We start from the raw sequence: 22,500 nt of genomic DNA on the forward strand, positions 1-22,500 counted from the left end.
TCAATTCGATTGTCGATGCATCGATTTGTAATGGACGCATTGTGCTCTGTGTCTAACGTGTACGCTGTGTGCAGGAGAAAAGTGGGTCTGTGCCCCAGGCAGGTTTGGCTCTCTCTCTTCTCTCTCTTTCCAAAAGTTTTAGAATACCTCTATTTTTCCAGTTTGTATTGAAATTTAAGCAGTTTAATGTCTCGATGTACTCTGAAATTAAAGCATAGAACAATTAAACGGTTGGAGATGTAAAATAAATTATGGAATCGTTTTGTTTAACAAAATGTAATCAAAATATTTGACTCATTAAAGTAGCCACCTTTTTCCAGATATAACAGCCAAAAACTACGGTGGCCCTGAGAGCTCAATGCACTACAATTTAAGAAAACACATGCAAATAGACAAAACACAAGCAAATTATGGACAACACCACCGCATTAACAGAAAAAAACAATCGCATTAACAGAAAACACATCCGCACTAACAGAAAACACAACCACATTAACAGAAAACACAACCGCAAAACCACATTACAGAAGTGAGCGACACTATTACGGAAGTGAACCACACTGGATGCACTGATTTATCTGCAATTAAATATATTAAACTAAATTATTTTGTGCCTTTAATTATATATAAGAAATAATAAAAGTAACAAACTGGAGCCGCAACTATCACCAGACTTTTCAGAACTATCACTCTGAAAGATTCCAATCGTTCGCAAATCTCACCACACGATGACTGAACCAGTAGAAGCTGTTTTCTCTGGAACATCGCCCTCAAACGGCTTTAATAAAACAGTGGATTGATTGAAAAGAAAAAGTGGATTGAAAAGTTGTTTTTCTATTTATTAATTGCACGGAGGAAGCAGATGAAGGATTTGAACATGGTGGTCTCGCGTGGCACAATTGGTCTGTGATAGTTGCGGCTCCGGGTTGTTACTTGTATTAATTCTTATATATAATTACAGACACTAATTAATTTAGCCTAATATATTTTATTCTAGATAAATCAGTGTATCCGGTGTGGTTCACTTCCGTAATCGTGTGGCTCACTTCCATAATGTGGTTTCACGGTTGTGTTTTCTGTTCATGTGGTTGTTTTTTATGTTAACGCGGTTGTTTCTTTTCGTAATTTGCTTGTGTTTTGTCTATTTGCATGTGTTTTCTTAAGTTGCAGTACGTTCAACTCTCATGGCCACCATAGAAACCACTCGTGGCATTCTTTCTACAATGGAAATGCAAATATTGTTGGGAAAGTTCTTCCCAACACTGTTGCAGAAGTTCCCACAAATATGATGCACTTGTAGGTTGTTTTGTTTTCATCCTTCTCTCCGGTTCAACCCCAACCAGACTGTGCCAGCCTTTCCATGATTTGAAGCTGTCTTGTTCATTTCTTCCACCGTATTTCTGCTGACATAGCCTGGAGGTATGATTGGGGTCATTATCTTGCTGTAGGCTGAACCCCTGACCAACGAGGTGTAGACCAGAGGGTATTGCATGGCGCTGCAAAATGCTGCGGTCGCCCTTTTGGTTCAAGGTGCTGGTCACTCAGTGCAAGTCACCGACCCTGGATCCAGCAAAAGAGCCCCAGACCGTCACGCTTCCTCCTCCATGTTTTACAGTTGGCGTCACACGCTGAGGAGCCATCATTTCACCTACTCGACAGCGTACAAAAACCCGGCGTGATGAACCGAATATTTATGTTTGATTCCTCCGTCCATAAGACCTTCCTCCAGTCTTCAGTAGTCCACTGGCGGTGCTTCATGGCTCAGGCAAGCCTCTTTTTCTTATTTTGCCATCTTGGCAATGGCTTTGTTACTGCCACCGGACTTGTCGAACCTGCAGCTCCAAGTCCTCTCTTCACAGTCGAAATTGAGACTTGCTTGGACCAGTGTTAAGCTGAGCCTGAAGATGTTGTCGTCCTTTGAGCCCCATATCACGCGTTCAAGCTGTTCATTCCCAGAAACTTGTCTTCTGATTCTGTTGTGGCTTTGGGTCTGCCAGACCTCTGGTGTAGGAAACTGTTCTCACTGACAACATGGCTTTCTTTGCAATTTCTATAAAGGAAACATCTACACTTTTCAGGGTTATAATGGTCTGTCTGTCTTCCTTTGTTAATTGCCTTTTTCTCGCCATGATGATAGAAATATACTGCTTCCTGCAGTGCAATATTGTCCAAATAATGCTCCAGAGGGTGTAATAACACAGTGTGTTCCAACACTGCTTTTTTACAGACAGAGGGTTTGTAAGTACTCAACAAAAGTTGGGACGCCTGTAGGTATTGTTTACTTCCATGGCTGCAGAACCACCCAAGGTTGTTAACCCATTACTTGTTCTCTGAAAAAGGCCTATTTTTTTTACAACTTTAAAATTATTTTTCCGTTTTTGGGAACCAAAACTTACCGCTTACCTTTGTACCATTTCAGGTTATTTACTGGACTTGAACTGCTTAAATTTCAATAAAAACTGAAAAATGGGGTTGTTCTTAAACTTTTCGCCAGGTAGTGTGTGTGTGCATATTTATATATATATATATATTTCTCTCTTCCTCTCTCTTCATCCCTGATTAAATATCGCCATCATCATCCTCCTTGCATTTTGAGCATCTGGAGGGGGGTAGAAAGAATAAAGAAATAAAGAAAGGAAAAAGAAGGAAAGAAAAAAGAAGATAAAGCCCAATAGAAGTAAAGAAAGCAAGATAGAGGGAAAGGGTGCAAGGAAGAAACAAAAGAAATAAGGAAAGAAAAAGAAAAAGGAAATAATGAAAGAACAAAAGAAAGAAAGCAAGAAGAAAGAAGAAAATAAGTAATAAAACAAAGAAGGAAAAGAGAAACAATGACAGACTGAAAAAAGGAAAGAAAGAAGAAAATAATGTAAAAAGAAAGGAAACAAAGGAAATATGAAAAGAAAGAAAGAAAGAAAGAAAGAAAGAAAGAAAAGGAAGAAAAAAGAAACAAGGAAGGAGAAAAGGGAAGAAAGGAAAGAGAGGGAAAGAAACAACCAACCAACCCCATGTGCTCCTCACCTCTCCCACCATGCCGTTCCAGGTGCCGTTGATCTTCTTGCCGTGCTTGCCGTTCGTGACCAGGTAGAGGTCATAGGTGAACTTAACCGACTTGGCGATCTTCTTCAGGATGTCTATGCAGAAACCCTTACAGCAGCGCTTGATGTAAATCCCCGAGTCCCCCGTCTGATTGCTGGGTGGAGTTGGGGGTGGGGGTGGGAGGGTAGATGGAGGCAAACGGATAGAGCATTTCAGAAACCAGAGGTCCCCGTGTGTTGGGTTTCAAAATTTCAAAATTTGAAATGAAAGAAAATAAATGGTTACACAAATGAAGAGTAAAAGGGGTGAAAACTGCAGTCAATAAGAGGAATGAACTGTGGGATGTAGGAAGAACCCCAGAGATTGAAGGTTGGCCATTGGAAGAGAAGGAAAAGTAATTGTCGTAGACCGAGGTGAACAGCGAGAGGGAAGGTGTGGGAGACGAAGAGACCCCGAAAATGATGCAGTTATACAGGGGAAACAAGGGGGAAAGAGAATTGTGAGGGAAAAGATTGTGCGGGGATAAGAAAGATGGATAGTCAGACGTGGGGCTATGTTGCTTGGTGTGAAGTGGGGGCACTGGATGAAGGTGTGTTCTGGTCTTTCAATGGATAATAGGCTAATATACGCCCAAGAAAGAGCATTTTGGTGTGCAGATCTTCTTTTCATTTTTTGTCAAGAGCCAATTGGATCAGGACCAATGAGCTTTGTTGAGTTGTTTAATGCGGGAAGCAACGCTATTCCCACCCTTTTGCGAAATCGTGTCCAGCGTGCACCTCTACCACTAAAAAGCCAGTGAAGTTAGTTGTTTAAAAGCCGGAAAAATATGAGTAAACAAATCAAAATCAGCGGTGAAGAAAAGCAACTCAAGAGAGTGGAACAAAAATAACAACACGGTAAAAAAAAAGTCTTCACCGATGAGGGTTCCAAGATACACTGGAAAGAAATCTTCATGGAAGATGGATGTTTTGTGCTTTGTCTATATATCGGCAACTTCTTTTTCCTGGTAGTTTCTATTGTTGCTGTGTGTAGCACAAAGGGCTGTTTTTCCCCCCCGCTTTGCATTGATTTTCAGTCCTTTCGCACAACAAATATCAAAAATATACTCCTGACTAAAATATGAAGCAGGTGGAAACATCCCACGCAAGTGTGGAAAAAACTGCTCCATAGTACAATATAGGATGTCGTATGTCAATAAAGGGACATTTTAATTTCACTACTTTTTCACTTCCAGCTAACCTGAAAAATACTCCATTTATTGATAATTAATAGTCTACATTGTACTCAGCCCTTTTTACATATTGGCATTGAGCGTTCCGATCTCACTCACTTTTAAGTAAAAAAATATGCTTTTGAGATTCAATTTGCAAAGGCAATGGAACTTAGTGGAGAGCAGGTAAAAAACGAATGTTGAGGTAGGAACGTATCCAGTCAAATGTTCTACAAAGCCTTCAGATCAGTTTACTTAAAATGTCGCACTGACAGCATATTAAAGTACGGATCGAGAATTCTTACAGGCCGATAAGAAAATAACAAAATGTTTGTTTTTTTACTATGGTCACTTTTGTTGTTTTCCCTTCATTTGATTCAGACAAAAACTAAAACATATCTAAATCACCCATGTTGCTCTACTACAACATTGACGTTATTATGATTATATTCTCCCAATTCTCCCAACTCCCAATATTATTCCCAATGTAATGTTAAACAATGTAAAGTATTTTAATCAAATCTAGTCCCATCTCATCCTACTTGATCTCAACTAAAATAATCAAATCTAGTCCTATCCGATGGCATCTGATTTAATGTAATATAACCTAGTCTAGACCTATCTCATTTAATGAAATCAGATCTAATATAGTCCTATATAATATAACATAATATAGTCCAATCTAATCTAATCTAAACTAATCTTCTTTATCCTATCTGAAACAATCTAATCTAGCTGTATCAAATACAATTTGATGTAAGAGCTAAATGTTGAATAATCAAATCTATCGATCCAAATTTTATCCCAACGATCCGGATTTAATTACTGCCCTGAACGTCGTCAGCTCAAACACCAAACGCGTGGCATCCAACGCAGCCGTAGAGCCTCACATGAGTTTGAGCTGCTTGCGGCATGGCACTGTGTTTCTCATGCACGTCCCGCTGAGCGGATCCACGTCCTCCACGATGACAAACGGCGCCTCCTCCAGCGTCACAATGGACAGGTGGTCCTCCTCCCGCTCCTCGGCCCCCGAGTAGAGCTCGAAGCGTGGCCACACGTGGTAGCGCATCGTCAGGGAGCCGCGCTCCCACTTACCCACCTGCAGCAGAGTGAGCGTTAAGTAAGAGGCAGCGTACGTTAAAGCCAACAGGCTAACAGACAATCAGGGAGAAATATAGGATATTTGATAGGAGAAAAGAATGAACCAGAATAGAAGATATGTACCCTGTCCCATCGTCTTTCCTTATCCAGTAGAATGATGACTAGTTTGGGGTGCATCTGGTAGCCGTCCTCGCTGAAAGACAGGTTGCGGCCTTCGAATGTCACATTCATTAGATACCTGTAAATACAAAGAATAGATCTAACAGTTGCAACTCTACAGCTGCTGCAGTAGCTGGAGAACCGTCTGATTGAGGCCTAAAATTTGACTGCTTTAGTTACAGCTTGAAAGCCCACAATGTTACGCTTCACTCGACAGGCAACAAGAAATATACAACTTTGTTCAATTGTCACAGTCACACCCAGTGACCTAGAGAATTCACAGAATCTACACAAGGAGATAAATATAGCATTCACTATTTCAAGAGTGAATACAAGATTTTGCCTCATTACAAACAATGACGCTTGGTCATCATACATCATATTACACTGATGTCAATGATTATTCCTCTAGTAATAATGGGATTATACAGAGATTATACAAAGTCTGAATTAGTCTGTTAAATTCAGTAGTTAATATCTGTGGTGTGGGGATGGTGTGGTTTGAGCAGCCACACCTGTCCTAGGTCTAGGTAATTGGTTTTAATGTGATGTAAATGGTAATTAATCAGAGTGGCTGCATACCTGTTGCTTGTTGGTCTAACGGGCAACAGGTAAAACCCCCATCCCCACACACAGTCAGGAGAGGAGCCCTTGTCATGACACGTGTCCATCTGCTCCGGGGCTTATTCCACCTAGCTCACGCTCGACAATAAACTGTGCGTCTATAACCCCTGTTGTCTGTGTCTCTCTGCTGGAGGTCCCTGAAAACACCACTTGGGTGGCGTGTGGTAGGCAAAAGTGCCACACTGGCACCTGAACAGGGATTCTCCGGCTTGGGGAAGGGACACAGCAGCAACCCTCTCCCGACTAGCAGCAGCAGTAGCATTCAGGGTGGACTGGGGGAGAAGCAGCTGCAGCAACCACCACAGGTAACAGGTAAGGTTGTCATAACAAGAGCTCCTCTCCTGAGTGAGTGTGGGGATGGGGGTTTACAGGTATGCAGCCATTTGGATCCTGGGCCCCCAATTACTTAGACCCAGGTCAGGTGTGGCTACTCAAACCACACCATCTCCACACCACAATATCTTTATGTGTGGAGCACATACAACAAACCAGGCCTAAACATATCCTAAGTCATAAAAAAGGCATGACAACAGCCATGACAAGAACAATTTGCAGTTGAAACACTTTCACATGGTAACCTAAACCATCGCTAACTTAGTTCTTTACTTCAATACGTTCATATCTGGCTCGGCGGATGAATCAGATTAAATATCCATCAAGCAGAATATCTGACCCCCCGGGTGCAATTGTTCTTGTGTGTGTAAATCCCTTTTGTCCAGATATAACAGCACAATTTTAATTCCCAAATAACGAAGGGGAAAATAAAACAAGGCAACGGCAGAGTTGGGGTGAAAGCCTTTTTTCTTTTTTGGTTTTGTCACGTCATCCTTATCATACACAGACGTACCCAAGGATGTCTAATAGGACCCGCTCAGCCAATATTGTTCTCATGTTTCAAGCTACAACAAAGCTGACCCAGTTAGAATAGGTGCAATACATGCAAAGTTACAGACAGGAAACAGAAAGAAACGCAGAAGAAGAGAGTGAGGAGGCAAAAGACAAGAGACAGGCAGGGAAGACAGGAGGAGAGAGAGAGAGAGAGACAGACAGACAGATAGACACACACACAGGCAGACAGACAGAGACAGCCAGACAGACAGCCAGACACAAACAGACATACAGACAGACAGACAGACAGACAGACAGACAGACAGACAGACAGAGGGAAAGAGAGAGAAAGAGAGAGACGGACAGATAAACACAGACAACCAGCCAGACAGACAGAGCGAGAGAGAGAGAGAGAGAGAGAGAGAGAGAGAGAGAGAGAGAGAGAAAGAGAGAGAGGAAAAGTGCATTTAGTGCCTGTGCCAATACATACGTATCCGCATGTGTGTCAACAAGTGCACAGCACAGGCAGATAAGCTGGGATCATCTTCTTCTCTCTCTCACTCTCTCTCTCTCTCTACCTCCTTCTCCCACTGTTCCTCTACCATCCTGTGGGCTGCCATCACCATGGTGACACTCTTCCTCTGAAACAATCCACCAGAGACATAAATAACTGGTCTTAATGCATGCAACGAGGTGTTTGTGTGTGTGTGTGTGTGTGTGTGTGTGTGTGTGTGTGTGTGTGTGTGTGTGTGTGTGTGTGTGTGTGTGTGTGTGTGTGTATTTTCATATATGTAGATGTTGTCTACGGTTTGGACTCTGCTGTAACATGTTTCTCGTATTGTCCATTTAACACATCACATCTGCATGCGGGAACAGCTGGCTGTGGATGGCAACAGATAGTTTACACGCTGAACCCACTTACCACCATCAAATTGCGATACCCTCGGCTCTATTTATACTCATATCTTACACACAGACTTAAGCGGACTACATGCTTGGAGCCAGTCGATATCTAACATGCAGTCGCCTTGCTGTAATTGATGCTGCTCGTTGGCTTGTGCAATGTAATGAGGTTGTAACATGGGATAAGTTCCCTAGAGCATAATCAAACTATGAATAGGAAACCCAAAAAGACCTGTGGTGTGAGGGTGAGTGTGTGAGTCTATGTGTGTGTGTGTGTGTGTGTGTGTGTGTGTGTGGGGGGGGGGGGGGGGGGGGGGGGGGGCGCAGGGTGGGAGCCAAACATCAAAACGTGATGTTTGGCGTGTGTTGTGTGAGCAAACGTAGGGATGGGGAAGGGACCATTACATATACAGGTTAACACCAGTATATGTAATGTAATGTGTTGCCATGGCACCCGCAACCACAGCAATTTTCATGCAATCTGCTGCGTTGCCATGGGAACAGTAATCTCACCCAAGACAGGGGTGGATGAGGGAGAGAGTTAGAAGAGAAGAGACATAAAGAGGTGGAGGAGCATGAGAGTCTGAGAGAGGGAGATCAAGGTATCTCTCTATGTGCTGCGTACCACACTGGTTCCTCTCCCCACATTTTGTCCCTCACCTCGGCATCAACCCGTCAACCTCCGCTCTGAGCAGACACTCTCATGGAGGTTAAACTGAGAAGACTCTTCCCCCCGGCACATTGACCTGCGCCGGTCGGAAGAACGGCTCATTTAGTGAAGGTGGTCGATCCAGTTATCATTTTGTGGCCCCATGCCGTATTGATGTTGCTCTGATGAGCGGTGTGATCACCTGCTTGTGTCTGAATTCCTAACTGACACCGATGGAGAGAAAAAATAATGAAAAAATAAAAAGATAAACTGGGATTACTATGAGGTCCTCTGGCGGCTCCGTGGCAGCCATATGCAGCAGCTAGCGCCTGACTCGCTCACCAACTGTTCCATGCTTATCTGCACCTGCGAAGGGGACGCATGACTTACCGAGCATCTGAATCATCAGCGCCATGGATACTGCGCCTCGTCCTGTCTTTTTATTATTCACATATTATCAACATATTTTGGAGCCATATGACACAGCTTATTCTGCTTGAATTAGTCCACAATTTATTCCTTGGTGCATCGGATGGGACCAGGAGGATCCAAATATCGCAGGTCTATAAGAATCCTTACTACACATGACAATGGGATTAGGACTTTTGATACATAACTCTCTAAATTACAACTAGCCACCGCAAACAGGGTGTTGAGAGCAATGTGCGTCTAAGATGCAACACTGCGCGAGAGACACAGATGTGTTTGATCATACGTAACGAAGAGAGTTCACAGCAGCTCCACGTGATCTCAGCCTATCAGCTCCCCCGCGGTGAAGAGGGACATCAGATACATACCTTTGGAGTCTGAAGACACAGCTGCCACAAGCAGAAGGACATCTCTCTCAAAACCCCTCTTGGGTTTGCAACATGCAAACTCTGACATTCTACAAATAGAAAGCCCCCCAAAAACACGTCCAGAAAATATAATTATTTAACCCTTAATACAACGATCCATTGAAATTCCTTTAAAGTGCCAACAAATTTGATTGGGATTTTTATGAGGGTGGAACTGAAACATATTTTGTCAGATTCTTCGTTACTGGGCTCCAGAGCATTGCAACCACTTCATCGTCAAATAAATCTATCATAATAAATTATTAATAATCGTTTCATAATCAAGCCAGCATAGATTTATTTTGTGTCTTAAATCTTCAGTGTCGTAGTGTTCAGTTTTAAAGAGCTTTGGTGAACCCAGATCAGAACTTTGGAGGGAAAATGAATGACACAGTGAAATCAGAAACCATTGTTCAGTGACCCTCAATAAAATAAATACAGAAGTAAAAAGAAATACAGAAATCCATAAAAAATAAATAAATTATTGGATAAATATTAAATATGTCAAATTAAATGAATGAATGAATGAATGAATGAATGAATGAATGAATCAATCAAATTAGAACATATAAAATAAATAAATATATTCACATAGCCCATAAAGCAAAATGATAACAGTGAGATCCATAAACTGGTGTGCATTAATTCAAAGGCGGTGTGGGGAACATGCATCAGCAGTGTGTCCAACACGTGTGTATTAGTGTGCATTGATCCGCTCGAGTGAACATTCTCATTAAAGTAAAAAGCCATATGAAATATTGATTTGTTTGTTTCGATGGCATTTTCGTGTCCCTCACACGGGTAAGTTCTAAATAAAGGAGGCCAGAAGCATAAAGGATGAATTACTTCTCGGTATGAACAATAGGCTGCATTAATAAACACAGGCAAATCACTTCTGTTATGGCGAGATTGTGTGAGGAACAAACCCCCCCCCCCCCCAAAAAAAAAAAAACGAAGGGGGGGCAGGAATATATATAGAGAGAGAAAGAGAGGGAGGGAGAGAGACAGGACGAGCTGAGTCAATGTGTTTACATGAATAAAACTAACTCCTTTAATGGGGAGTGTCTGGAAACGGGAGGTGTTAGCAGCTGACGTGCAACACTTTTAGAGCGAGCGGTAGCGGAGAGAGAGAAAGAGAAACAAGATCTTCCTATTCAACTTTAGCTAATTGATAGAGGTTTTTAGTGAGAATGGGCTCTGCTCTAAAAGCATCACTAAGCCACAGCCAAAATGAGAGAGGAGAGGAACAAGAGGGGAAAGAAGGAGAAGGAAAAAAAGGGGGGCAGGATGGAAAGAAAGTCAAAGCAAAAAAAAAAAAAAAAAGGAGGAAAGAGACAGTTAAAACCAAAAAAGTGTATAAAGATAGAGAAAGATGTAGATGGGGGCTGAGGCATCCACATGGAACAGCTCTCATGAAATAAAGAGATGAGGCGAAATAAAATGAGATAAGATAAGATAAGCCCGACAAAGTGAAAATGGATCCTCTGACCCACTTCCAAGCCGGGGAGGGTCTATGAAAAGAAAGCCATTTGGGCTCCCGGTGCCACAAAAGCCCAATATAACGGCCCTTCTCACCCTTCCAATAAACAGAGCCAGGATTTATTAGGAGGCCGCTTCTACTGACGCCATTTAGAGGCACGGTGACAGCGCCCTGCCGCTGCCGGAGCGGCTGTTGTTAAAGGTGGAGTGGGAGGAGAATGGCGCGCTCAACTTTACACGCATGAGAGGAACCGCGAGCGCCAGATCCCCGCTAGGCGTCCGCGGACACAACGGTTGTCTCTCCAAACTGTTGTAGACAGCACACGGGCTGGAGTGCACGGAGTACCTCCACCCCACCCCCAGTCCAGACCCACGTCGCCTCAGATCTTGTTAAAGCACGGCTGACGACACAACATTAATCATCCGTTATCTCCTATCTTAGCGGTACGGGGCCACGTATGCTTGTGCAGGGATTCCAGCGACAACTTGCATGTGAGCATGGTTCGCCTCCACATTTGTGCATAGGCACACGCACACACATACACACACAAATTTGTGCACATAAAAATCCCCACATATAATAAAAAAAAAGAAAAACATTGCTTGCCCCAAACCATCTACACATAAATAAGCCCCTTAGTGGCTCATCCAAAAGCCCTCGGAGTACGTTTTCTCATTACACGAGGCATCTTGTCTCCTCCATCAGCCGGGGAAACAATGGAGGGCCTCTGGAGCTGTGCGTGCGTGCGTGCGTGTGTGCGTGCGTGTGTGTGTGTTTTTGAGGAGTTGTCCTTACATGCACAAATTTCTGTGTATGAGTGTAGGTGTTCCTGTATGTATGTGTGTATATGTAAGTGTTTGTCATGTATGCTTGTGAATGTGTATTATGTGTACTTGGGTGTGTGTATGTGTGCATTACGACGTGTGTCCCATAAGGTCAAACGGCCCCTAAACCAGTGCTGCGCAGCCCGACTAGCCGGGGGCACCCAGCTCGCCCAGTCGGCGCTGACGGAGGAGCATGCAGATGGGGTTTGTGTGCAGCCTGCTCTCCGGTTTCTCTATGGCCATACAGGACCACACAGGGGAGACATATTGCCCTATTACTGCGTTTGTCCCCGCTGAGGAGATGGAAGAGATTGTGCATATACAGGCCTATGGAAGCATGTGTGTGTGCGTTCCTAGCCTCTGGGGGTGCACACTAGGTGCTGCCACTCGAAAGCCCCTTTCCCACATGGAATCTGTAACATTGCTAGATAAAAAATATCCGGCAAAGGCAGAAGGTAGTCATTCCCCCTTTACGGAAAAGTTCCTTATGGAGTCTGTTCCCACACAGATGGCTGCTACGGATACATTACGTAATGCTCGCACAAGAGGTGCGACCAGCACTTTGTTCCCAGTCTCCTCGGCCCTCCCGGTCTAGGGTCTGAGATGCATTTTTAAGAAAAAAAAAAAGAATAAAATTGAAGAATATAAAGACTTTGTCCGTAGAGACTGGACGTGTTTCAGTTTCTTGTCTTTACAGCCGAGCGCCACGGTTCAGACTCACCATTTTTTTCTTCCCAAAAACAAATCATTTTTTAAAGATTTGTGTGAAATAAATATTTGTAAAAGCTCACTATTTGTGCTTTATTTGGATTCGGCTCCACCCCTATTTTATGTAAATCTGATGCTTCCATTCCCACACACTTCCATTCATAGCCATTCAGGCATTTTCCCATAAATGATCTCCCATACCAGGTCAAGAGTGGGGAAATTTACGGAACATCTTTTACGGAACATTGACACTGTTCCCACATGACGCCAATACAAAACATTGCCAGTGGATTTAGGGCTTTCAGTCCAAGTGGGAAAGGAGCTTTATATTCTGATATTCTCGCCTATGTGCATCCGTATGGAGATACAGGGAAAAGGGAAATGGATGGAACACACATACAAACACACATACACACACACACACACACACACACACACACACACACACACACACACACACACACACACACACACACTCACACACACACACTCACACACACACTTTTGTTTTGCTTGCTCGCTCATACATACAAACATACATACACAGATAAATACATGCACATAACTCCACCTACAGAATTTTCCCTTTTCCTTGGTTGCAGTTACACATTCCTTTTTCCTTGCTTGCACACACACACACAGACACACACACACACACACACGCACACACACACGCACACGCACACACACGCACGCACGCACGCACACACACGCACACACACGCACACACACGCACACGCACGCACACGCACACACACACACACACACACACACACACACGTGCATCCTCACACCTGTCACCCGTGGCAGGGTCCCAGGTGTGTGCCTGAGGATGATTGAGCACTAACTCAGGGTCTGATGGAGCACGTTGGGGACTGAAATATTCATGGCCGGGGTGTTACTGTTATCTTGGTCCTGTTGGTGGCAGTTGGGGATGCTACACGGCACGCATAATCGCACACTGTATTAAAAACAAAAACAGAGGCAATCACAAGTGGGAGCTATAATACATCAACCCCCAGATGTCGCCTTTCCCACAGGAGATTAATGCTGAGGAGGAAGGGGGGGAGGATTTTGACTTCATTCTCTCCCGCAACCATTCACTTCCCCCCAGTATTCTAAAATGCAAGATTCGCGGAAAAGTGTGTGTCTGTGGGGGGGGTTCCGAGGTGGAGTGATGGTGTAAAAGACAATAAAAGATGGAATCAATATCCTAAAAGTTTGCAGAGGTATGATGCCGCACACAGAATATGAGTGTGTGTGTGTGTGTGTGTGTGTGTGTGTGTGTGTGTGTGTGTGTGTGTGTGTGTGTGTGTGTGTGTGTGTGTGTGTGTGTGTGTGTGTGTGTGTGTGCGTGTGTCTTTTTAGTCTGGTTTTGTTAATCTGGTTGTCCCTGGGCATTCAATTAACTCTGGAATCTCTGATCAATGTAATCACTTGCATGCCCTATGAACTTAAAAGGGGGATTCATTATTGAAAACCAAGGTTCCCATGTAGTCTGTAATGTGCCAAATTGGAGGAGAGGAAAAACAAATAAAAATGAAAAATAAAACAAGTTGATGGGGGAGAAGAGGAAAAGGAAGATGTTTTCCTTGGTTTCCAGGAGGGTTATGGGTTACACTGAAATCACAGATGTAGGAATAAGTCTGTTTTATGCAGCTTGTGTTCACGGCTTTAAATAGTGGTTAAATAGTGAAGTGAGTGGAAGATTTCACATTCCAGAGGGAATGGGCCCTGTGTGCATGTGTATATTCGACTCTTCTCAGTGGAAATTAGTATTGTATATGGTATGTTTTCTGGAGATAATCAGCCTTTTTATGTACGAGAGCAAAGCTAGACTGAAATATTTTATTTGCATCCTCTTTTACACACCACATTAAGATTTTAAGACTACGTAATTGGGCGAACTTGGCCCATGACCTACTCAGTAGCAGCTTTTCCACAGCAGATAAAGGATCACCTTGCAATGCTCAAACACGGTATCTGGTTAATTCAAACAATGTGCTTGCAGGACAACTCAACTCCATTGGCAGCTTAATTAAATTGTAATCATTCCAATGCCTTTTAGGGGCACTCGTCAACCTGAGACCAAGGATAGTGCCTTTTGCCCAGCATGGTCTCAGTCTTATTTGAATGTTACATACAGGTTGCCATTTTTTGTTTTGCGTACGCCTTCCATTGGTGGTGCTAATAAGTTTTACAACCCAATCCCCCTTGGTAATGACTTACCTCAGGACTTCATTGCTGGTACTGGAGCCTTTTTTGTCTGGTTGCCCGTGGCAACTTGACTTCAGCAGGGTGTGTGGCCCCCGATCCAGCATCATGGTGGACGTTGCTGTGGCGATGACAGCCACTGCATCACGCACCCTGGCCTCGATGCTGTAGTCCCATTCGTCATACGACACAGAGATAAGCCCTGGGATAGAGAGACAGAGAGAGAGAGAGAGAGAAGGAGAGAGAGAAGGAGAGAGAGAGAGAGAGAGAGAGAGAGAGAGAGACAAAAAGACAGACATAGGTAGAGCAATAACAATAAGAAAACGCCAGAGGGGGAAAAGATATAGAAATTGAAAACATTTTTGGAGTGGCTTGAAAAGTGAATGAAACATTCAGACAAAGATTAAGCGGAAGGGTGCAGGGAGAAGCAATCTGAGATGACACACGGGTCTATTATTATACCTGATGCAATCTGCCACCTATCTGCACCAATGTTTTGAAGAGGCCATTTCAAAAGTACACATGATTGAGGAAATAGAAGCTTGAAGAGCTAGATCTGTGCGTATCACTGGCAGACATACAAGCTCTCAGTACTAGATCTGGAGAAATTAAAATGGCCAAAGAGCAGAAAAGAGTTCACCTCCATTTTTTCACATCAGGTCATTGAGGCCCATTACTGGAGGTCTTGTATGCTTTTAAGTTACAGTCAAGTGGTAATGTTAAAAAATACACTATTTGATATTCAATCCTGTGGTGAGGGGATGATGTGGGGATGGTCTTGTTGCTTGGTCTAATGAGCAACAGGTAAAATCCCCATCCCCACACACACTCAGGATAGGAGCCAGCTTATCCAGCTGGCCACTCTCTACAATAAACTGGTGTTTACAACCCCCGTCTTCTGTGTCTCTGTGCCGGAGGTCCCTGAACACACCATTTGGGTGGCGCGTGGAAGGAGAAACTGCCACACTGGCACCTGAACAGGGACTCTCTGGCATGGGGAAAGGACACAGAGACGCCCTGGAGCCATCAGTGGGTCAACGGGCAGCCCCAGCACCAACCCTCTCTCGAGTGGAAGCAGCAGCACCTAGGGTGTCCGGCGGAGGACCGGGGGAGAAGCAGGTACAGCAGCCATCACAGTTAACCGCAGGCAGCTAGCTAGGACCATCCAGCAGCCCAGCATCCAGGCCACCCCTCCAAGCAGACCCTGCGACAGCCAAGACTGGCCACGTCTTCGGCCAGGTATTCTCCCTGGCCTCAGTTTGGTGTTGGGGGTTTGTGGTGTGGGGATGGCGTGGTTTGAGCAGCCACACCCGACCTGGATCTAGGTAATTTGGATCAAAGTGGCTGCATACCTGTTGCACGTTGGTTGGTCTAATGGGCAACAGGTAAAACCCCCATCCCCACACACACTTAGGATAGAAGCCTGTGTCATGACACATGCTATCTGCTCTTGGGCTAATTCCAGCTGGCCCACCCTCTACAACAAACTGGTGTTTACAACTCCCGCCTTCCGTGTCTCTGTGCAGGAGATCCCTGAGCCAGCCACTTGCATCTGGGAGAAACTGCCACAATCCCCTATTTATTTGGCTGGCACTTTATAACAAACAGCCATTGAATGTATCTGCGTTATGCATGTGTAAGTCAATAAGTCATTATTGATATTTAAAAACATCCCCACCACCTCAAATGACCAAGATAAACAACAACCATCAACAATCAACCAGAAGAAGGCAAACATTCGCTCCAAGAAAGAGACAATCTGGCCGATCCCAGACCAGTCCCAGAATATAAATGTCCGGGTTAAGTGAGTTCACTTCCTCTTCACTTTCTCTCACTCCACTCTGGCTGGTTGGCGTGTTGTCAGGAACAGAACCGAAGGCCCAGTGTCCTCAACAGATTATTTTTTGTAAAATCAGGTTTTCTGTGTTGCGCTGTCAAGTTTATGTGTTGGACCACCTGGATACTGTTAGAGCTTGGTTTGATGGCGGCTACCCATGAATCCCCGAAACCTGGATTAAAACTGAAGCAACCCCTCTATTCCACAGTGTGTGGTAGGGATGAACTGAACTTTATTTTTTTTCCCCCTCCCCCATACTTCCCACTGGGAAGCACTGAACTCTGGATTCTGGAAACTAGAAGAACTGAAAAGGACTATTCTTGTGTTTTTTATTTATGTTGTTTTTCAAACTATTGCAATACAATATCTTGTTTAAAACGTACCTGTGTTTCCTTGTCATGGGTATTCATACATATTGGGCTCACACCGAACCAAATCAATTTCATATTCATATATACTGTAATTTAGTTAGCGGGTTGGACATTGTAGAATATATTGGTGCATTGAAGGATATGAAATAAAAAGGCTGCAAGATCAGAATTGGACATTACAGTATTTGAGAGAGAGCAAAGGATAAACACTTTTGCGCTGTAGCACCTGTGGGGAAGACGGAGGGAACGTGGTCGGCATCTCCGGCCACCAGCGAGGGCACGATCCAGGTGTAGCCATAGCCGGTCAGGCCGACAGAGTGGGCCACCTCGAAGATGGTGGTGGCCTCCTCCTTGGTGCAGTAGAGCAGGATGACAGGGCTCTGCAGCTTCTTCAGCTGGTTCTGGATCCTGGAGTCCCCGTCATCCGCCGACATGTCCAGCAGCAGAACCTCCTCCAGCTCCCAGCCCACGAAGCTGTTGTCTATGGTACTACGGATCTGAGAGGGGAGAGAGGGGGGGGGCGGTGGAGAGGAAGGGCGGGAGAGATGTATAAAGGAGTGTGAGAGAGGGAGGGAGGGAGAGAAACAGGGAGAGAGAGAGAGAGAGAGAGAGAGAGAGAGAGAGAGAGAGAGAGAGAGCCAGAGCGAGAGAGCCAGAGCGAGTAGAGAGGGAGGTGAGAGGGAGAGGTGGTGAAGATGTGGGCTGTACACATGAAGCTGTAAAGGATGATTTTAGGAATCAGATGTCTGACTCAGATGTCTACTCCTCCGACTTCCATCGACAATCGTCTTCACGGATCAGCTGGGAGTTGGGAGCACTGCTCCGTTTGTTCAAATCGAATGTGCCAAATTGCGGAGGAGTGAAGTTAAGTTGTTCCCTTTATTTTTGCAGTTTTAAAGAGCTCATATGTGTCCTAAGTTCTGGGCAAAAAGGAAAATAGAAACCATTTATTTTTCTCCAAAAATCTTTCAAGAATGTCATGTCATGATTTGCTGTTTGGAAAGCACACAGACATGTTCTTCCACTTAAATTGATGCCTTTGAATGGGGTGGAAGGAAGCAGAATTATACATAAAATAGAGCTCTAAATCTGTAGTTCTCTTTCCTCTCTGTGGCCTAAGGGGGAGAAATGTTTCTATTTGTTGTTGTGTTTCAGGGTCACAGAGCTTTTGCTGTTCCCAGAGGGGAATCAAACTTCCGTGTGATAGGAATCAAAAAGCAGACCAAAACATTGTCTACAGTGCTGTGGAGCGGCCCCTGTTTGCATTAATTGTTAATTCTGATGACATTTTCCATTGTTTTCATTAGATCTGTTTTAACCATTAATTAGCATGAAGTTTGCCAGCAGTTGTCACAAAAATGGAGATTAGAAAACACAGGTGTTCAGAGCCAGTAAATCAGTTACAGTGGCACTGAAAAATTACCAAATATATGTGACAGCGTGCAACACACAGAGAAAATGTGTTACGAGAGATGACTAACTATTTAATAACGGTAGACAGAATTTTATTATGTATTGTAGTCTTTTAGGATATATATGTATTAAGATGTACAGTATGTATAAGTATAAAATGTATGATATATTTACAGTATACTGTAGTATTATGTAGGACTAATGTTAATGTTTGCTCGGTGTTTCCTTTAAATCTCAGCTGTTGCTCAGAGCCTGTTAACAATAGGAAGAGATGGTTTCAAGGCCATCTATCAGGGGGTTGCACATTTTTGCAAAACTTTTCAATGGGTTTCAGGGCTAAATTTCTCATTTGGATCCGTAGTTAGAGAAGTTAAAAAAACACTCGGTGCATAACAAATTGATGCGCAACTGCATGTAGGAATATGTTTAGTTAGTTAAAAGAAATTATATGCCAATCTAACTAGTTTGGCTGTGGAGTCTACATAGTGTATCTAAGGGGTAATTGTGCAGTGGAAGAGCTACTACTGTCGTCAACACTGTGTGTCTGCGTGCGTGTGTGTGTGTGTGTGTGTGTGTGTGTGTGTGTGTGTGTGTGTGTGTGTGTGTGTGTGTGTGTGTGTGTACCTTGTTCACAAAGTCCTGGTATCCAGGGTAGTATGTGGTGACCACAGAGAAGATGTACCAGTCATACTCTTCCATGATGTTCAGCATGACTGATGCCTGCTGCTCAATTGATGGACCAAACTGGAAAAACATGGAGTGGTCGTCCTGGGAACCAGAGACACAGAGCCAATTTGCTAACAAGGTCATGAGTCATATTGCATGACAGTTATACTTGGAATAAATGCCACATATGCTAATAGAAAATGACCAGCTATTGCGTAGCCTTAGGGACAAGTGAAAGCCTGTTTGCAGTACATAGGGGTATAGATTGCATGAAACCTATCCCCACTACGTAAAATCACTCAGGTATATGCATGATTATCAAATATCTTCAATGGACAGCCATAGTTTTTCAGTTGTCACCATTGACTTGATTGTGACGTCTGACTGTCCCGAAGCATTTCATATCCATGGCCATGATTTTATTCTACATATTATATAAAGGAGAATTAAGAGGCTTTGCTCACAGAGATGTCACCGGAGAGAGACCACAACAGGCCGGACAGCTGCCACCTGCTCGAATAACCATGTACTTTCAAAAGAAGATTCTATGAAAACACAAGGTGTTCGGAGGAAAGGGGAAGTGCAGAAGGTAGGAGGATTTTTACAACTCCAGGAACTCGGCGTCCAGGGATTCGCGAGGTGCAGGGCAGTCACCCGTATGGGCCCACGGCATGACCCACCAGAACATAAGAAGTTAACGTTGATTATTTATGGAAGTAGGTGACAGGGGGAGGGGGATCGCATTGGAGATGGATGGTATCGGAATAATGTCCTGGTAGGCGTATTTTTTGTTTTCTTGGTTGAGATACGGTGAACAAGGATCGTCTCAAGTAGAGAGTCGGGAGGAGGCAGCGGGGCAACGGCTGCACATCACAACAGTCCCACTGTTTCATGAGTCAAAAGCCCCTTTCCCACTTGCACTGAAAGCCAAAAATATATTGGCAACGTTCTGTATTGGTGTCAGGTGGGAAAGGGAGCCGGTGTCAATGTTCCGTAAAAGCCGTTTTTGTAAATTTCCCCACTCTCGATCTCGTATAATTTCCGGGAAATGCCGGTACGGCTGTGAATGGAAGTGTAAGGGAATGGAAACATCATATTTCTCTAAAGTAGGGGTGGAGCTGAATCCAAATAAAGCACAAATCGTGGGTTTTCACAAATGTTTATTTTGAAAATATTTGTGATATTTGTTATATAAAGCTATTTGCTTTCGGGAAGAAAAACAAACATTGCGAAAAAAAAGTCCAATCCGAACCATGGAGCTTGACTGCAGAGAAACTGAAACACGTCCAGTCTCTACGGAGACAGGTCTTTGTATTCTTAAATTGTATTGTTTTTCTTCTTAAAAATGACACTCACACCCTAAACGTGTCCTTTACAGGTAGGGGAGCGGTGCGGGGACATTGAGCACAAGCGCTTTGCTTGCCCGCCGGCTGCACCAGATGGCGGAGCCGGAGCGAACGAGCAGACAGGGAGAGGTAGAACGGGTGGAAAACATTCCTTCCTCCAGAGACAGAGAGAAAAATGATCACACTGATTTAATAACATTGGGTTAGGGTTATTGTGTCCGGGGACGGGAGTCAGCGGAGGGAACCGAGTCCGTCCGGGAGGAGCGGAGAGACGGGAAGCGAAGCGGCGGTCTAAAAATGAAACCCATTCTGTTTCCGTGTCTCGTGTGATATAACCTCTAGACACCTCTCGCGCGAGAATTACGTAATGTATCCGAAACAGTCATCTATGTGGGAACAGACTCCATACGGAACTTTTCAGTGAAGGAGGCCAATGTGGCAATGACTACCTTCTGCCTTTGCTGGATATTTTTTTATCCAGCAATGTTACGTATTCCACGTGTGGAACTAAACTAGCTCAGCTCAGATTAAAAAAAAATATATATATTAGCCCAAGGTGTAGATCATTAGCTTTGATGAATGCCCTTCCCCCTGTTTATCTATTTTACTGCAAAGATATTGAATTACATCAGCAATTAAGATTCCAGCACAAATCTCCATACTATTAAGTCATATTGTATCTGCGTTTGACCAAACGCTGCTACCAACTTAAGCTTTAATTTATGTGTCCTTTATTCTACCTTTGGCTGTTTGCACTGATGATTTGTCCCTACCCCCAGAAAATTGCTATTCAACATTTGCATGCTTTGTCCATGTACATGCATACAGAGCATCAAGGTGAAATATGTGCATCCATCCATGGGAGCGGTTGGTCATACATGTTAGTCACACACTCGCTCTTCTCCACATCAAAGCCTGTCTTGCCTTCTCTCGAATTCTCTTCCTCCGAGGCACAGAGAGGGCTCTGTTGGTCATCTGTGCCGTAATCAGGTAATAACATTGTCATGTAAATTTGGGGTGGAGGCAATTGGAATCACTGGAAATGAGAGACTGTGGAACGATGCAAATTTGTGTGTTTGTGCATGTCAACCTTGGGTTATTTGTACGTGTGCTTTTTCCCCGATAGATGTTCTTTGCTAGTTTTCTACTGCAGATACAGAATCATTTTCCAATCCAGTGATCAATAACACGGAAAAATCTGGGCTTCTTAATAAACTCCCTGGGACTCACATAAACTCAATTTGAATGTATTATACATATGAGAAACCATATGTAACCAAACTCCAGTCCAGAGTTCAAGGAACCCCTTTCCTGGGAATGAGCACCAAAATAATACACAGCCAACGATGAACACTGGACGCACGAGAGTGCTGGTTCGGAAATAAACTCCAGAATTTTAAACCCTTTCAAATTTTATGTCTAATTCCAGGTTTTCGTTTTCTGTGAAAGTACCTCCTTTATCATACTGTACCTCTTCATGAGGCGTAGCTATTTCTGTCAGACAACTTGATGGCGCCACATGCCTCCACGCCCTTATGGGCCGGCCTATTTAAGCAGCCAATCCCTCTTGCCCTGCCTGCTTTGCTGCTTGCTTGCTGCGTTGCTGCGCTTCCTCCTCCTCCCCTGCATCCACCTGTTGGGCTCTACTCCTCTATGCAATGGAGGGAATCAAAACATATGCTTATGTTTGAGCCCAGACACCAAACTCAAACGATGCAAATAAATGTAGATAATTATAAATAAAATCTGAGAGTTGTCTGTCAGATACTTTGGGAATGACTGTTGGTGCTTTCATTAGGAATTTACAAACAAGGGAGAAAGAATCATAAGTGATGTGGATAGCATGACAAGGCTTGGATTAGAACAGCTAGAAATGAAGTTCATAAACATGCATTGCTTAACTGTAATGCAGCCTTTAAGAGCAGGAAAATACATTTAACTATTACAATAACCATTATCCCAGATGATATCTAGTCTCATATTACAATATCACAATATGTCGGCAGGCCCCACCTCTTATCTGAGTCAATGGAAGTCCCTTTCCCTCTGACGATGTAGTCTGTTGATTCTGGCCCCAATTCTTTCTCTCTCTCTCTCTCTCTCTCTTCTCTCTCTCTCTCTCTCTCTCTCTCTATACAGACGTAATTGAATTTGATGGGCCAAGGCACCTCCACCACCACCACATTATCGTCCTCCTCTAAAGCTACACTCTTCGGCTGAATCCCTAAGTGCGTAGTTCCGCTCAGTTTTCACATCCTCCCCCCTCCTACCTTTTCTTTAACCAGCCCACCCCCA

General features: G+C 43.9%; 1 protein-coding gene across 1 annotated transcript in view; it reads right to left on the reverse strand.

Moving 5' to 3' along the window:
* grin2bb (glutamate receptor, ionotropic, N-methyl D-aspartate 2B-b) overlaps positions 1–22,500 on the reverse strand; it is a gene marked incomplete at its 3' end in the record, with an annotated part of 65,135 nt that overhangs the window by 18,077 nt on the left and 24,558 nt on the right. Inside the window, 6 exon segments of the mRNA XM_079998385.1 lie at positions 2,995–3,190; positions 5,137–5,345; positions 5,471–5,585; positions 14,588–14,774; positions 17,007–17,277; positions 18,818–18,961. Of these exon segments, the coding sequence (XP_079854511.1) occupies positions 2,995–3,190; positions 5,137–5,345; positions 5,471–5,585; positions 14,588–14,774; positions 17,007–17,277; positions 18,818–18,961 (1,122 nt within the window).

This window comes from Zeus faber (assembly GCF_960531495.2).
Source record: "Zeus faber genome assembly, chromosome: 4".
NCBI lineage: Eukaryota > Metazoa > Chordata > Actinopteri > Zeiformes > Zeidae > Zeus > Zeus faber.